The sequence below is a fragment of the Apus apus genome, chromosome 2, assembly GCF_020740795.1.
Source record: "Apus apus isolate bApuApu2 chromosome 2, bApuApu2.pri.cur, whole genome shotgun sequence".
Lineage (NCBI taxonomy): Eukaryota > Metazoa > Chordata > Aves > Apodiformes > Apodidae > Apus > Apus apus.
In genome coordinates this window covers 650,904-668,587 of record NC_067283.1, presented here as the reverse complement: position 1 = coordinate 668,587, position 17,684 = coordinate 650,904, and the positions used below count along the sequence as shown (strand labels likewise).

The window sequence follows — 17,684 nt, the reverse complement described above, 5'->3', positions numbered from 1 at the left end:
ACAGTTGAGGGGATGTTGCTGGTGAAAATCCATGGAATGTTAGGTGTCTAGATGAAGATCTCAGGTCTGCCAGGTGGTGGATGGGGTAGGGAGACAGAGAGGAGCTGCACTGGTTGCACACCAGCTTGGTTAACTAGAGGGCAACAAACAGCAGACTTCTCTGGTACTTCTGCTGGATGTGGTTTGTGGTGTTTTTTTTCAGAACAGAAATAATTATTAGATAGGCAAAGCTTGGGAGCACAATAAAACTCAAAATACTGCCTGTGGTTTTAGATTCCTTTTGGAGTTACAAGGAATTATATTTAGATCCAGCCTAAAACCAGGCTTTGCAGCATCCCTTAGGTTACCTGGAAGAGAGACTACCAAGTCATACTGGTAAAAATAGTGTAAGGAGGAGGAAGCAAGTGAAGAACTAAAATGACATAATAAAATTTGACATGTTCTGGACAAAGTCAGTGTATCACAGCAGAGTTCCACTCTAAGCCCCAGAGGCAAACTGCTGTCCTTGTTCCTGAGAGGTGGCTTTGGAATGATTGTGCAGGAGTTTGGAGCCAAGCTGGTACTAGTGGCATCAGTTACTCCCCTGATCTTAACACTGTCTTTTATTGTCCCGTTCTTCTCTACAGGGGGATGACAATTACCCATTAAACTTCTGGCCTTCAGAGTCTACAGAAAAGACTGGACTTGATGCTCCATCTTCTGAAGAAAGGTGCAGTAGCTGGAGACCCCTAAGCAAGAAAATACCAATTGTCTGTGTTCCTTGCTCCTTCCTCCCACACCACGTGTGCTCTGCACTCTGTGTTACCAAGACTTTTGGTTCTGTGAGATAAATTTTAGGAAATTCCAGTTTTACACACTCTTACCCTTAGGTGACTTTCTTTTCATTGTGTTTTGGCTACAACTGACACAAAGATCACTGTGGCCTGCAGAGCACAGTGAGAAATCAAGACACTCAGGAAGCTTAAATCATCCCGGGCATCTCAACACTCAGAATAGTTTTGGTTGGAAAAGACCTTTAAGATCATCAAATCCAACCATTAGCCCAGCACTGCCAAGGCCACCAAATCAATTTAAAAAGCTTTGAAGTAGCAATAAAGTTTTCAAATGTCATTTCAGCCTCTCCAAAACAAAGTTTTTTTGGGGGATTACTACTCTGAAAAGTTTATTTTATAAATATCTGGATGATATGAAAAATCACAATGACTAGAAAAGGCCAGAAAAAAAACAACTGAAGAACTCATGTAAATAAACTGTTGGTGGTGTTTGCTAAAACTTGTATCTAAACCATGTTTAGTGTTAAATTACCACACAGAACTTAAAATATTAAAATTTCCCCTAATTTATGCCCACCTTTTCCCAAGTCTGCCTTGCTCTCCAAGTTCAGGTAGCCAGATTCAGCCATACAATGCCAATCAGCACACACAAAGGACTTTCCTTTCCAGTGCCCTCATCACACCTTTGCTGCTGGAAGGTGCTCTCAGGTCTCCCTGGAGCCTTCTCTTCTCCAGGCTGAACACCCCAGCTCTCCCAGCCTGGCTCCAGAGCAGAGCTGCTCCAGCCCTCCCAGCATCTCCAGGGCCTCCTCTGGCCTCTCTCCAACAGCTCCGTGTCCTTCCTGTGTTGGGGACCCCAGAACTGGACACAGTTCCCCAGGTGGAGTCTCACAAAAGCCAAGTAGAGGAGGAGAGTCACCTCCCTTGACCTGCTGGCCATGCTTCTGTTGCACCAGTGCACATTCCCACTGCTCTGGCTTCTAACAGCACTAAAAAGCCAGGAGATCTCCCCAGGATTTAACAAGTTGCCACTCAGCGTCTTTGGGCAGTGGCTCGAGCTGCACATGGTGCTTAATTAGGTGATTAGTACAAACCAGAGCCTGAGTAACACAGGGGACAAATGCTGCTTCTCTTTGCTCACAGTAGGATTAATCCAGCAAGAAGCAAGAAGGAGCCTTGTCCTGCACCAGAGGAGGAACTAGCCCACTCCAGTTCAGCCTGCTCCAGGAGGAGAGGCGGCATCTGCACTGGGGATATTCACTGCATCAAACCAGTAAGTTTCCATTTATGAGCAGGAGTTAAATTTCTACCTATAGATACATACAGCAAATCGGTTAAATATTAACATGGTTAAAGCTGCTGCTAATAGGTGGATACATTAATGATGCACTTGAGTTCCCCTGAGCCAGGCAAGGTGAAACACAGCGTTTCTGAGGTGGCTGCTGGATCTGCCCGGGAAGAGCTTCCTTATATCCTGCTGCCCGTGCAGGCAGCGGCCTCACCCACACAGCCCAGAACAGGGCTAGAGGTTCTGAGCCCGTCGGTGCTGGCAGCCCCTGCCTGGGCAGCACAGAACCACCGACTGGTTTGGGTGGGAAGGGACCTTTAAGACCATCCCGTCCCACCCCTGCCATGGGCAGGGACACCTCCCAGCAGCCCAGGCTGCTCCAAGCCCCATCCAACCTGCCCTTCAACACTGCCAGGGATGGGGCAGCCACAGCTTCCCTGGGCAACCTGGCCCAGGCTCTCCCCACCCTCACAGCCCAGAATTTCTCCCTCACATCTCAGCTCCAGCTCCCTCTTCCAGCTGGAAACCCTTCCCCTGCTCCCATCCCTCCCTGCCCTTGTCCCAAGCCCCTCCCCAGCTTTCCTGGAGCCCCTCCAGGCACTGGAAGGTGCTCTCAGGTCTCCCTGGAGCCTTCTCTTCTCCAGGCTGAACACCCCAGCTCTCCCAGCCTGTCTCCAGAGCAGAGCTGCTCCAGCTCCCCGTTAGTGCTCAGGGCTCGCAGAGCCCCGCAGGAAGGGCTCCCGTCCCCGCCGTGCCCACAGCCGGTAAACCTGCCCCGCCAGCCTGGGGCGGGCCTGGCCACGCGTTGTGCCGCGGAGCCTCACGCAGCAGCGCCGCGCCCCGCTCGGCCTGGGCAGGACGGTGTGTCCCGGCCCCGCCGCCCCACGGGCACCGTGTGTCCCTGCAGCCTCCCGCTCCGGGCAGCCGAGCGGGGCCCCGCCGCGGCCTCGGAGCCGCGCTGAGGCGGACGGGGCGGCAGAAACGGCCGCGGGACAGGAGGCTGCGGGGCGGAGAGGTGAGGGCAGCGGCCGGGCCCAGCGGGGCACCGGCACCGGGCGCCCCCGTTGCCATGGACACAGGCCCCGCCCCGCGCGGCCGGCGCGGGAGGCGGTTTCACATCCGGGCGCGGGCGCGGGGTGCCCTGGCAGCGGATCGCCGGGGCTGCCGGGAGCTGTGGTCCGAGCGCGGCGGACCGGCGCCAGAGAGTTGGGTGTGAGGAGGTGGGTGTCGGGGAGCGGGGCCGGCGCCGCTCCGCCCGGGGGGGCTCGGGCCGTGCGCTGCCCGGTGGGACTGCGCTCCGGAACCCGCGGTGGAGGCCCCGGCAGCTCGGCGGCCCGGAGGAGGGCGGCGGGAGGAAGGGGAAGGAGGGGGAAGGATGGCTCCGAGACCGAGCCGGGCGGCGGGGCGACCGGCGGGGCCGCGCGGGGCTGAGGCGATGGGCCGGGGGGCGGCGGCGGCGAAGAGCGGCGCGGAGCCCCGGGGGCGCGGGAGATGGGGCCGCGGCCGAGCCCGGGCGCGGTGCCCGCCCAGGGGGGCGGGAGCCTCGGCCTGAGGGGAGCCCCGGCCCGCGGGAAGGGGCCGAGCGGGGGCCTGGGCCTGCGCGGCCGGGCGGGGCCGGCGGGGATGCCCCGCTGGTGGGGCACCGGGCGTGTGCGGGGAGGGGGCGCGGGTCCTGCCCCCGCTGCCCGGGCACCGCGGTGCGGAGCCAGGGAGCGCGGCCGGCGGGGGCGCGGAGCCGTCCAGCCCAGCTCCCGGGCGCCGGTCGCCTCGGCTCTTGGGCGAGTGGCCGGCGGGGAGAGCCCGGGCTGGGGGGGCTGAGCCCTGCTCCCGGGAACGGCGCGGCCCGGGTAGTGGGACTCTGCCCCGGGGTCCCGATGTGTGCCGCGGGAAGCCCTTGCTCCTGTGGTAGAGCTGTTTTCCAGCATGGCTCGCAGCCCTTTTCATGGTTTTGTCTCTCTGTTGCCTTCCTGTAACTCACTCCGTTGTCACTAGTGGCACCATTTTCCCCCCTGCGGACACGGGAGCTGTCACTCTGGCTTGCCCATTGATTCCAGAGTGTTTGATCTCATGAGCCCAGGAGCATCCGATGTCCATTCCTACCTCCAGCACTTTATTTTTCCCCCTCTCGGCTTGTCAGAGGCTCAGTAATGGGAATCCTGCAGAATTACATTTGGTAAAGAAAGGTTTCTTGAACTGACCCACTGCTTCTTTGGCCCAAATAGCAGAAAGTCCAACTGGCTTTACAGTGTAAGTGATCCTTGAGGATGAATGGCTTGTAAGACAACAGTTTCTCCTTTGTTCTCATGACAAAGCACATGGGTCCTACCTCTTCACCCACTGCTAGAATATCACAGTAGAACACGATCAGAAATTCTGTGATATTCTCTGCATCTTGAGGTACTTTCTTCTTGGGATGTCATTTCTCCTGAGACCCATGTGTAGCTGTATTCAAGTGGATCAATGAAACCCAACAAAGACCCAATTCCTGAGATTTTATCTAAGAGTTTCCAGTGCCACATTCACTCTTTGCCTTCACAGCAGGGGCAGCAAGTCTATTTCTAACAAACTTTAGTGTCTGTTTTGCCACCTGGAGTTCTGATATTTTGCCAGGTGGGAGGCACTGGGGACTGCAGCCTGATCATCACATGGGGTTGGTTCTCCTTCCAAATGTGCCCTTGCCTTGTCCCTAAGAGTCCTGTGCCATCATCTTCCACTTCTCCATAAACCCAGCACCTGAGGAGGCCCCACATCTCTACTCTGTCATCAGAGCCCAACAGTTGACTCTTCTACCGTGTTCCCCTTTCAGGGCTGTTCATCCCCTTTGTTTCCATAAGCAGTGAAGCTGCTGCCATCATTGAACACTTTTTTTGGTATCAGGATCTTCAGCCACAAAACCCTGGGGTTTTCCTCAGGCTGTGCTGTGCTACAACTGATGGCTCCTGATTCCAGGTCTGGTCCCAGGTAACCCAGTGATGATGCTGCAGGGGCCAATCTCTTCATAACATGTTCCTTAAACCTCAGCTTTCCTGTCATGTCATAGAATCCCAGACTGGTTTGGGATGGAAGGGACCTTCAAGATCATCTAGTCCCAACCCCCTGCACAGGCAGGGACACCTCCCACCAGACCAGGTTGCTCCAAGCCCCATCCAACCTGCCCTTGAACACTTCCAGGGAGGGGCAAGCTCTTCTGGCCAAGCTCTTCTCTCTCTGCTTTGACCACGTGTCTACTGGATGCTCAAACTTTAAGTACTGTTCTGTCATTGAAAAGGGATCTCTCATCAGTGGGACAGCAAGAGCTGGACTCTCTTCATGGACCTCACTGGGATTGTGTAAACTCAGCACCTTTGTTGTCTGTCCCCACTCCCACCCAGTCTGACTTGGGCTCTTTGAGCCTTGGGCCTGTTCCTGGTGGCCCATTAAGGGTCCCCATCCCAACTGGGGAGATACAGGTGCAATTATAAACAAGAACTTTATATTAGAGTCTTGCTTGTCAGTGGGGCTCATGGTTGTTCATCTTGTCAGCTGAACCATGGAGGGTTTTCAGTTTTGTTTTTTTCTTGGTCTTGAGCTGAAATGACCATTTTCTTCAGCTTTAACTGGTTTTGAAAGGCCCCTCCTGCCCGTCCCAGCCTAGGTGAGATGTTTTTTTTTTCTTCCAGTAGTTGTGCTCTGTAGACAAGCCCTGCAGTTCATCTGCCTGCATGGTATGTTACCTCAGAGGGCTGTTGCAGACTCGCTTCCCTGTTTTCTCTGGAATACACTGTGTCTCTGAGCAAACAGCTTCCCCATTTCTGTCCTGCTTCCAAGTGTGGAAGGAAGATGTGGCCGACCCACCTGTGACTTAGATTGAAGAACGTTCCCTGTCATGCTCCTGGTTCTCTCTCCCCAGTGACTTCAGAGTGTTCAAGGACTTCCTCTTTCGTTTCAGAGTAATATTGAACTCGTCTATTTATAAAAACCACTCTTGCCTGTAAGAGGGTTTGTGCCTAGGCTGGGATGATCCCCATGTGGAGGGGGCGCGTCCTCTCTTTGCACTCCAAGTTTGCATTCCTCTTCTGACTTCCCTCCACGCTCGATTGCTTCAGCCTTAGGAATCTCTGGGCTGCCACAAAAGAGCTCCCTAACTTTGTTCAGTGCAGTGAGTTAGTTACACAAAGGATGTTCTCCTCTCTTGGCCTCAAGAATCACTGCTGCCTGTATGGTTTTTCATTTTTAAACAAGTCAAATAACTGCTCTGTTATTTCTTGGGTCACTGAGGAAGACACAGTGCAGACTTGTTGTCAGAGGGGTTGTTTCCATGTGCCCCTGGGGAGGTGACTTGCTGAACAAGGTGTCATGTCCACAGAGTTCTGTTCTTCTAGGCCTTGCTTACTGAAGTAATCAGTAATTTTGTCATTAGTTTCCCTGAAAGCAAAAGTGAATAATTTGGGGGCATAGTAATTCTAGGATATGAATTGTGAGCTCAGGAATAGCCTTTCATACAGATAGGGAATGTTAGCTTTGTGTGCTTGGGGACCCTGGTGCATCTGATCCAAGTTTGTTAGAAAATCCTCATTACTCTGTTGTCAAAGAAGGCCTAAAATGTGTTTAGTATTTAGTGTGACAGATAAAGTGCCCCAAAACAAAACTCTTTTTTTTTTTCTTTATTGGAGTAAAAGCTATGTTAATTAAATTGAGAGTTTAACACAACTGCAGCAAAGAACACTATCAAAAGCACATGTTTCTTCCCTCCCCTGTTTTTCCTTGAAAAGGGGGAACAATGGCAGGGGTCTGCTGGCTTCTGGCATTCTGACTTGGAAAGCTTTTAAAAAATATCCCCAAATGACTATTGCCACAGAGACAAAGCAAGCCTGCAACCCCCCAGCTGAGCTGACTCTTCCTCCCTTTGGGTGCAGAGCTGCCAGTTCTGGCAGGATGGCAAATGGTGCAGGCGTGATCTGGGTGAGACCTGCCAGATACAGTCAGGTGGGATTTGCTGAGGACCATCAGCTTTGTCCTGAGCTAAGGACACATTTAAAATTGTTTCCAGAAGGATGAAGCACTTGAAACATCTCAAAGGAAAGATCTTAACTTCTTGTTTCTTCTTGTCACCTCTTGCTTCCCTAGGAACCAACCCTTTCACTGGGATGGAGATGTTCTCGCTGAATTCCCTCAAAGGTAAGGACCTGAGGCAATCCTCACGTCAACTGATACTTTTTCCTTTGTTCAGAGATTTAATACTACTACAGCAGATCGAGGAAGAAAATGAATTTGTAGGAAACAGGGCTGTTCTTTTCTATGCTGGATAAAGGAGAGGTTTGTCCTACAAATATCTTTGTCAGACTTCCTTCTCAGAGCATTAGGGACCAAAGAGGAAGCTGAGGTGACCGTGCCTGAAGTCGGGGTAGCTGTGCAAGGTCTGGCACCAGCTGTTATGTCTGGGACACACTTTGAGGGGAGCCCAGTGTGCAGAGCTGGCACTGCAGGTGTGAGACAGGGTGACTGTGACCAGTGTGACTGGTTCTGTCCTGGTTAGTGTAGCACGTGGGTTGTGTTGCACCTGAGTGCAGCTACAGTGCGTATTTCAGGGAAACAACAGAATTTGGAAGGGGAGAAGATTTGTGGTGTTATCCAATAGGTGAGAACATTGACTTGTTTGCTATTTCACTGAAAAGCTTTTTTTTCACTTTAAATTTTACCCTCTTGAACGTACCTGTTTTGTACCGGTTCAGTGCGTGCTCTCTCTTTGGTGTCTGCATGCTTTACATTTCTGCCAACTGTTGCCATGTCCTTTTTTTACCTGTCATTGCTTTGCCAACCTCTTTCTTTAGATCATATTTTTTTCTTAGGACACCCTTCTGGTCACTGACTGGTCCTTGTTTTCTTCTGTTTTTCTTTTCTGAACTCCATTACTTGGTCTTAAAACAAGGTGCAGAGAAGGGGATGAAGGATTCCAGATCCCTGCCTCCTGTCCCAGGGAAGCTGGAGCCCTTGGGGCACACAACATGGCACCAGCCATTCTTGTCACTCTGCCATCCTAATGAGTCACCAGTATTGTGGGTTCCACGTTGGAAAAAACATTTCCCAGGATACTTTATATGTTCAGGGCGTTTGTTATGTACAAAGTAATTTTAATTGGGAATAAAACCCCTCTGATTTGTCAAATAGTCTGACCTGGGTTGGAGTTGGAGAGAAAGAAGGATCTTTTCCTGTCAGGGCTGGTGGTTTGTCATGGGCAGGCAGGGTCTGGGACCCTGAGTTCTGGAACAGCTGTGCTCCGGGGGAAGAGGGAAGTCTTTAAGGAGGTTGTTAAGGAGCTGCTGCCCCTGTAAGGGCCTGGCTAACGAGGAGCAATTAGCCAGAGCTGATCCAAGGCAGCCTGGACTGGCACAGCCTGGGAAGATGGCTTTAGGTCAGGCTTCAGATGCTGTGTAATGCTCATCTCTGCAAAATAAAGACCTTGGAATTGAACATGTGGAATCTGGGATGTCTGCAATTTTTTAATAAATTGAATTTTAACTATTTTTCTATACTTTTATATCCTTTATGGTGACAAACCACTAGCCCTACTCATGCCTGACTTGCTGTGCACCAGCACACTGGCTCTCAGCATCCTTCCCACTGACACTGCTTCCAAGATGTTCCCCAGACATGTACTTTATTTATCTGTTTTCTTTTGTCTTTTTTTTTTTTTTTTTGCTTTTAGTCACTGTGCTCTCCAGCCATGGTTTTCATCTTATAGGGCTCTTAGTACCCTTTGTGTTTCTTCACTGATGTTCACAACCTGAAACAATGTAGTAGCTGTTCCTATTTCTTTCCTTCACTGCTGGACAGCTTATTGCCTCATCTAGATCTTTGGAAAATAAGCCAGCAACTATCTCAAATTAGGTAGTTTCACAAAAGGATGTATTAATGTTTACACCCTTTCTTTCCTTGAAGCTTTTGTTTCCAAACCAACTGAAGTTATTTCTGAAAGTAAAAGTGCATGCAAGGACCTATCAAAAGGTTTACAGGGAATTCATTTCCTTAAATTGAGTCACTTGTCTGGCAAGATTGTTTTCCTTTTTAGTGGACCAATGCTCTTAAAATTTGTAATCTAAGCCTTTATAATTAGAGTTCCATTTTTTGGGTCTTCTGGTGCTGCTCCAAGTTCTGGGTTTTTTTGTTTGTTGGTTGTTGGATTTTTTTTAAGTAAAAATGAACTCCAGGGGCAGATCACTGGCTAATTCCTAGAGGTTCTGAAAAGTCTGTGTATTGGAAAAGGCAAATGTAAGTAGTAAGATTGTTTTTGAATATCCACGTTCCATGAACACTCATGTCTTGCTCATGTTTTTGAGTGCTCAGCTCTTCCAAAAGTTGTTTTTTATACAGGGGTTTGTTTGCTAACTGTCCACTTGTTGAACTTCTGCTTGTGGAGCACAGCCTTTGTAAAATTTAAATATGCAATTATCTTAGTTAATACTTTTGTGGCTTGTTGGAGGCTTTTGGATTTAAAACCAAAGGAATAAAAAAACCCACCCCCCAAAAAACAAAAAAACAAACAAAAAAGCAACAACAACAAAGAAAACAAAACCCAAAAAAAACCTCCCACCCTTTTTTCATCATAATGTTTAAACAACATGTACCTTTTTAGTGTACACATAAAATATTCACTGAGTAGTGAAGTTTTTGACATCAAAATGATGCCCTGGTTGAAACACAACTTAATAGCAGTCTCAGGTAAAACAAAATAAAATATGTATCTATTAATTGGCTAGAAAAATAATCCGACTTTAAGAAAACAATTAAAAGCAAAATCCTGCAGTGTTTGAATTTCAACCAGCACTGAGAATTTTGTGCTTCAGCCACAAAATCATTTGTACACAACCAGCTAAGAAGGGATTTGGCTGCAAGTCGGGAGGGGTGTGAGGAAAGGGAAAGTCCTGCTGCTGAATGTTCAGCTTTGTAGCGTTTTATCTGCAGTATGAGTAAAGGATGGGCTGTGAGGGGACTTTATTTGTATAAACAGACACTTGAACATGAATTGCTTGGCCTCCACCTGTGTGTGCTGGGGTGTCTGTCTAGCAAGAAACCCAAAAGGACTTTGAGGCCCCAGAGCAGTTCCTGCACTTCCCCTCCCAATCATTCCTGCAATCTCTGATTTTAAAACAATCCCAACGATTGCTTTGCCTGTGAAACGGCAAGGATTGCAAGACGTGGGTGCAGTAGGGAAAGCAAGGGCAGCCAGTCGTTCTCAGAAGCTTAGGAGAGATTGCCTGTGTGTGTTTTTTCCTCTAGTTAGAGAAGGTTAGTAATGATTCTCAAACAAAATCCGTATTTGGAGGACTGGCCCATGGATTGTGTTTGCAGGATCATCACCAGGTTGCTCAGATCTTGGAGCAAACGGCTCATCTCTGTGTGTCATACTTCTCTGAGTGTGTCTGAAGACAGTCCTGAGCTTTTTTTGGGGGGTTTGTGTCACCTACAAAATAGTCTCAAAACCCCTTGGGACGACCTGTGTCCGTGCCCTGTGCTGTGGGTGTGTGAGCAGTGATGGCAGCGCTGTCGCTGTGTGGCGGCAGGGCAGGCAGGGCAGGCAGGGCAGGCAGGGCGCGGGGCTGCGAGTGCAGGTTGGGGGGTTTTTTTGAGAAAAAGAAGGAAATCTTCCTGCGGGTTTAGGCTGCGGCGGGAGCCCTCTGCCTCCCCAGGGCGGCTTGCGCCTCGCAGCGCTCCCGGCCTCCACGCCTTCTGGCAGGGCCAGGAAAGCACCTCATTTTCCTTCCTCCCTCCCCGGGCGGTGTGGCGGGCAGGGGCGGGGGGGTCCCTCCCGGGGGTCCCTCCCGGGGGTCCCTCCCGGGGGTCCCTCCCGGGGGTCCCTCCCGGGCTCCGCACCCCTCGCTGGCACCTGCGCCGGGTCCTCCCGCCCGCCAGGGGGCGCTGCGGCGGCCGGCGGCGGCGCAGCCTGCAGCCGGCGCTGGGCAGCCTCAAGATGGCGGCGCTGGGGCTCCTGCTGCAGGCGGCGGCGGCCTGCGGCTCGGCCGGGCCCCTGCGCCTCTGCCGCTGCTACCGGGCGGCGCCGGGAGCACGCGGGCTCTGCACCCGCTTACCGGCGCCCGAGGGCCCCGGCGAGGCGAGGCAGGAGGAGGAGGAGCCGGGTGTTGAGGAGGAGGACGCCGCCATGGTGAAGGGTGAGGCGGGGCGGGGGGAGCGAGGCGGGGGGGGGGGGGGGGGGAGGAGGAACAACCGGCGGCGCCCCCGGTGTGCGCGGCCCGGCTGCCGGGGAAGCCGCGTCGCGCCGGCCCCGCAACGCAGCGGAAGGGAGGAGCGAGCCCCGCGGCCCGGTGTTGGAAGGAGGGAGCGTGAACGCGCCGCACGTCCCTCCTTCCCTCTCCCCGCACCTGCAGCCGGGCCGCGCCGCCCGCCGGCCTCCTCCCGCTCCGGGCGGCTGGGCCAGGCCGCGCCGGGCCGCCCGCAGCCCCCCCGCACCGGCTGGGAGGGGCGACCGGCGCCGCCGGGGCCGCGTCGCGGGCAAGCGGCCATCGCCGGAGAACGACGCGGCCTTTGAGCGACCCGGCCCCGGGGAAAGGGCTCCTGGCCGGCATGCGCGGCAAGGGAGAGGAGCCGGCGAGCTGCGGCGGCGTCTGCACGCACGGTTGCACTGCTGCCGCCGCCGCAGGTAACGGGGAACGGGCCGGAGAGGGGGGGTTGCTCCCTCCGGGGGGGGGGGGCGGAACCGGCGGCCGGTGCGGGGAGCCCTGCGGGGAGAGCTCCGGTAGCCGCCGCGGACAGCGAGGGCCGAGGCCTTTGTGGTCGCCGCGCGAGTGTGCGGGGCTCTTTGTTGGCGGCGGCTGGATGGGGAGAGTTGGGGTTCTCCGGGAAGCAGAAGCGGGGTGACGAGCCCTGCGGCTCAAGGTCGCCGCTTGAAGCCGGGCCGAGCCGGCCCTGGCTAAAAGTCCTCGGCGCTTCTCACCGCCCGCTGTGGGCTGACGCGAGGGAAAAATCCTAAATGGATCTTTCGCTCGAAATCCTGATGGATGGAGCACGCCCCTGGAGCATCCGCCAGAAAAACTGCTCTGTCGCCGCCGCGCAGCAAGTTCCGTTAGGTCAGAGGCAGAACAGGCTGCGGGCGGCTCCAAGCGTCGCTTTATCTGCTGCCCGTGTACAAAGGGCTTCGAGCTGCCCTTCCAGCGGCGAGTCTGGCTGCCTGAGCCGGCTGGAGCGCTGATCGAGACGCGGGCAGCTCTTGTTAACACAGGTCCCGGTACTTGCAGTGTCTGTAAATCTGCCCGGGGATGATGTCTCTATCTAAAGCTTAGAAGGTTTCGTTTCTCTTTTGGGTGTCAGACCTTCAGCCCACAGCAGAGTTGTGTGTGAGAGGGCCTGGGGTTCAGATGTTTGAAGGGTAAACGCTTTGCTGCTGGTCAGAATGAATTGTTACTTTTTAAAAAGAGTGTTTGAAACTGTGTCTTAATGTCATGTTTTAACAATTGCTTTTTGTTAGGTTATGGAGCATGAAGAACACTTCTAGTTTATAAAGATAGGATAGTTTTGTGCTGGAGGTTACACAGCCAGGCTGTGACTTGAATTACTGCATTTTGAAATCACTGGTTTGGTTTGAGTTTTATTTCTTAGGCTGTAATTTTCCACTTTGAAAATTTGGTTTATTATTACATAAAAACTTATCTCTTTTTTTTTTTTCCCTTTCCTTCTTCCTTCTGTGTTTTCTGCTTCCTTCCCAACCTCCAGCACTGGATGTTGGGTTTTTTTAAATTTTCTCTCAAGTTTCTGAATTTATTGGGCCTTAGTTTCACTTTAATTTCAGAAGCCGTGCTGAGCTCTGTCTTGTAGTTCAGAGTCAAATAGTCTTTAATTCTTGCATTCAAGCTGTTCAACAGAGCAAATTAACTTCTGAAGCAAATGCTAAACCACCCCAAATTATTGTGTAATGAGCTGGTTCAGGTGTTGCCTGAGAAAAGCAGCAAACCAATTTATTATTTTTTTTTTCTTCCCTCTTTTGTACTCCATTCCTCAGCACTTTTTCTAACTTGCATTTTCAGAGAGTACTTGAGTATTTTTGTCTTTGGGCTTCACTTTCCTGGAATGATGGGGAGAACTTGCTGGGATTGGGCTCATCCTCCTAATTTGTGGGGTGGATTGACCGTGGAAGGCCCTGCTGGTGAGAGTTTAGCAATATCGGAAGATTAATTTCAGATGAGCAAATAAAAAGTGCTCAGAGTCTCACGGGAAGTCTGTCCTACTGAACAGCTCCTACCTGAATACGTAAAGACCATAAAAGTTAATTCCAAAAACTGTTTATGAGGGGAAGTTCCAAGCTTTCAACTTGTAAACTGATATTTTGTTAGCTCTTCTCATCTGAGAGCTTTTGTTATTAGCCTTGGATACAAACATGGGCAAGTCAGCTCTGCTCTGAGGCCAGCCTAAGCTGGTGCTGGTACATTGGGGTTCATACCACGGGCTCCACATTGTTGGCCTAGATGGTGGGATTTTGGAGCAGGATCTGAAGGAGAGAGCTGCTCTGCCTGCTCAGCCAGGTCTGGGGCACTTTTCACTCACTACTGAGCCTTCCATGATCTTGACCTCTGTTTTGCTCTAAGAGGGAATCTCTGAGACTAATTAAATTTGCTGTCTCTTGATATCACAGAGGAATTTAGGTTGGACTGGTGCTCTGGATGCCATGTGGCCTGATCCCCTTCTCAGGGCAGGGCCAGACTGGGGCGGGTTGATCCGAGTGTCTCCAAGGCTGGAGGTGTCCACTGGGGTTCTTTCTCTGGTGATCTCACGTGCTATTGAAGGAGCCTTGTCAGTTTTACCAGTTTTTAAGTTTGTTCTTGTTTAGGCGAGAACTGCGTGGTGTTTTTATTCCTGTCTATGCTTGAAAGAGCCTTGGTCAGGGTCCCTGGATGTTGGTTAAAAAAAAAAACAACCCAAAGAAGCTTTTTGGTGTACTCTAAACGAAACTGCCAGGTGGAGCCTTTTCTGTCTCCCTCCGTTTCTCCCTAGTAAAACATGCCTAGGCTAATTCCTTATGAAAAGGATATTATGGAGCCAGAGGGCTTCCTTCTTCCCTGTGAATTTTTTATGCATTAGGAGCATTCTTCACTGCCTCCAATTTATTACTGCGGGGGCTTCTACCTTGTTGAGTAGTTTGTCCTTGCTGCTCGTTTGTTGCATCTCTAGGGGAGATGGGAACAGTTGAAATAAATCCAATGCCACTCTGTCTCCCCTGAACAAGCCTACGAGCCATTTTATTTGTGCTGCTGTACCTGACAGTGCCTTTACTTGTCAGGTTTGTTGGGGTTAATGGAAGGCTTGGCCACTACAGCTGAGAGAGTTGGGGTTTATTTTTTTCTTTCTTTCAGTGCTGTTTGGAATGATCGTTGACTTTTACAATCAAGTTAAGCTAAAGCACTCACCGGCTTGGAGGAACTTAAATGAGTTAATTGGCTTCTTTTGATGGCCCCACCCTGAATTGTTTGCAATTCAAGACAAGCTTTTAATATTTCTTCATGGTCTCAGAGCTGCGGTGTGGGCATCATACATGGTTTTGGCTTGATAGGAATTGGGTGTGAAAATCAACTCTCTTTTGTTTTGGGAGCATTAGGTTACACTCCCTGCCTCTGCAGGGCTGTGACTGCTGCTAATATGATTCCTACCCAAATATCCCTTCTCAGCAGTGAGAGAACTAATACACTCTTTGGAAGAAGATGCCAAGAAATCCAATCTGGCAGGGAGGAGAACATTCTGCAAATCCAGTCCTGCAATTTCAGATTGTTTCTTTAAAATCTACAAGTGAGGCATGGCTTCATACAAGGTCAGATCATTTCAGCTCTCAAATTTGGGACCAGGATGGGCTGAGGGTGATCCATCAAGCCTTGGAGTCACTGTTGGGACATCAGATGGCACTGCTGAATGTGGCATCATCAGCTGGGAAGAATACATTGTGTCTTGGTTGGTAATTTAGAGTCTGATCTGCAAGCCAGAGCTAGGCTTGGTTATTTAGAGATCCTGTCCTTCTCTGCTCTGGGATGGACTAAATGTTTAGTCTTCACTGAGGAACCCCCTCAGTATGTGAGAAATCTGCTCTGTCATTAGATAATTGCATTTTTGGGGGCATTTTAAGAAGAATGTACTTCTTCCCTCTGCCTGTTACTTATCAAAAGATTTGTCAGGGTATTGTTTTTGGAAGGGGAAGCAACCAGAGGCTAAATAATACAGGCTTGAGTTTTGGTTGTGGGTTGTTTTGTTTTGTTTTAATTTCTCATTTATTAAGGGAATTTAATAGTGCATTTGGGAATTGTGTTACTACTCCTCCCTCCATGCATCTCAGCCATGTGGAATGGGATAGAGCTGCAGTGCCAAGCTCTTAGTCACTTTTCCAGTTTCCTTTAACAGGTCAAAGTCTGAATATAGTGCTGGTTGCTGTATGAGTTGGGAGAAATGTCACATTTGCTGTATAATGACAAAAAATTGGCTTGTAGTTCTTTGTTAGGCTGAGGCCATTTTCATGCCTTCCTGGCCAATACATAGAAGATAATTAAGGGACAAATAATGTTCCTAAATTAGAGCGCTTCCTGCATCTTCCCCTGTAATTGTCCAAGAGTTTTGCCCAAGTATGTGTGAGGATCAGCAGCCTTGTGGGCTTCTGGATTTGTTCTTTCCAATGAAAGATTCCCAGGCTGACCATTGAGCACAGAAGAGGGGCAGGAGGCCCACTGTGTGCTGAGCAGGCAGCAGTTCTGATTTGTTCACTTTGGTGCTGTCCTTGGTAAAGGCTGAAAATTCAACATTCAACAAATGTTGGAAAGTTACATCAGTCCCAGCCAGTCCCACTGCCCCCAGAACCAGGCAGCTGTTGAGTTGCAGTGTGACCTGTCTTCAGGTGACACCAGCTCTGCATGTCCTTACCACAGCCCACGGGGTTGTATTTCAGTTCCTCCCTCAATGTGTTAAGGAACCCAAATTCCTTCTGTACCTGGACTGTTTGGCCTCTGCAGGAGGTTTCTCTGAGATTCAGTTGTTTCATCTATGGAAGAATTTTCAAAGCAAAGTGTCACCAGTCATTGGATCAGCGTGCTGGGCTTTTCTCTTTTTTTGGAGAGAGTGATATCAGCAACATGTTTTTTTGCTCTCTCTTACCCAAGTATCTACAGTCTGACAAGTGTTGAGTGTGCCATGGTACAGTATTAACTCTGTTGCCTTCCCAAAAGCTCCTGTGATTTCTCTGTTGATCAGCTTTCAGTTGAGCCCTTGTAATACACCCAAATAATTCAGTTTTCCATTGTTGAGCAGCTTCTTGGAGAAGGTCTCTTCCACATGCCGGTGTTGCAGGGCCTTTCTCTTTAATGCTTGCCTCCTTCTCTGGAGCCAGTTACTGGCTATTTTCATTATAGCAACTCTGCAGAGTTCATGGCAAAACCTGGTGGCAGATCTTGGTGATGCTCTAATCGAGTGTGACTGTTGGTTCATTTCTTGTTGGATTTGGTTCATCAATGTGAAATTCCACATTCTGGCAGTACCAGTTATCATGTGTTGCTGACTTCTCACTCATTGCTGAAACTTCTCCTGAATTAGAAGCCCTCTAAAAACTAGTGCCCAAACCCGTTGATAGTCTACAAGAAGATTAATGAAGTTCTGGCTGCCTGGGGAGCGTGTTTGTGATCAGAGTGGCCTGGCTGTGCTTGGTGTTGCCAGAATGAGAGAGCCTGTTCCTCTCTCCTGTGCCATTGCGCTGATTTTGGGGGCCTGCAGGACTGGGCAGGTGGCTGATTTGCTCTGAGGGAAGCAAAAGCTGTGTGCTCCGAGTTTTCTGGTGTAGCTTTCTGTTGGATTAGGGCTGCAAATCATCTCGTGTACGTTTGGGTTTGTGCCAGAGCAGTGGTGGTGGTAGAGCCTGGGAGAAGTGGCACCCACCCTTCCCCATGACAGTGAGCTATTAGATCTGCCTGTTTGTGTGACTGCACCCAGAATTGTGACCACATTACATTTCATCTGGTCTCTCTTGGGCTGCTGCTCCAAACTAAGGCTCAGCCTGCAGGGCTGGGTACAGCGGGGATGCCTGTGAGAGGGGACGTAGTGCAACCTCCTCTCCAACTAGAACTGCTGGTGTTGGCATCAGGGAGGAGGCTGGGACACCAGGTGGGCATCACGTTGCTCTGTCTGGGGGCAGTGTGACTTTTATTGATTTTATTTTTTTTTAATTAGTGATTTGAACTGATTATTATTAACCCGTTCCTGCAAGTGCTGCAGCCTGAGGAAGATTTCTCACCTGGTGAGGCAGGGGCCCTGTGCTCAGGGGTCTAGGACAACAACTCTTTGCTGCCATCTCTCTGCTGGAACATCTCTGCACCAGGACAACTCTCCATGGGTCAGCAGATGACACAGGGCTGTGCCAGTGTCCCGGTGGAGAGATGTCCTTGTGCAGAGTTGGCAGTGGAGAGTTGTCCCTTCCTGGTGCTCAGCCAGTCAGCCCTGCCTGCCCTCAGCACCCACTGCCTCAAGCACTGCTTCCCAGCTTCCAGCGTGGGCTGCTTGTTCTCCAAAGACTGTTGGCAGACTTCTTTTCAGGGGGTTCTCAAAGTGATTTAGTACAAAACTATGTTCACAGACTTTAGCCAAGCCATCTTGGTGAATTCAGGGAGAAGCCT

At 50.7% G+C, this 17,684-nt stretch overlaps 1 protein-coding gene across 3 annotated transcripts in view; it reads left to right on the top strand.

The window, feature by feature from the left end:
* The first annotated feature begins 3,215 nt into the window (after positions 1–3,215).
* The window catches only part of DHX30 (DExH-box helicase 30), a 34,277-nt gene continuing 19,808 nt past the window's right edge, over positions 3,216–17,684 (top strand). The window contains exons 1-2 of one of the 3 annotated variants that reach the window (XM_051610998.1): positions 3,216–3,281; positions 7,168–7,218. In XM_051610998.1, coding sequence (XP_051466958.1) covers positions 7,188–7,218 — 31 coding nt within the window. In that variant the 5' untranslated portion in view covers positions 3,216–3,281; positions 7,168–7,187. Of the gene's footprint in view, positions 3,282–7,167; positions 7,219–10,993; positions 11,208–11,393; positions 11,696–17,684 lie in introns of those variants that run through there. The other 2 variants (XM_051610996.1, XM_051610997.1) reach the window with 2 other exon arrangements.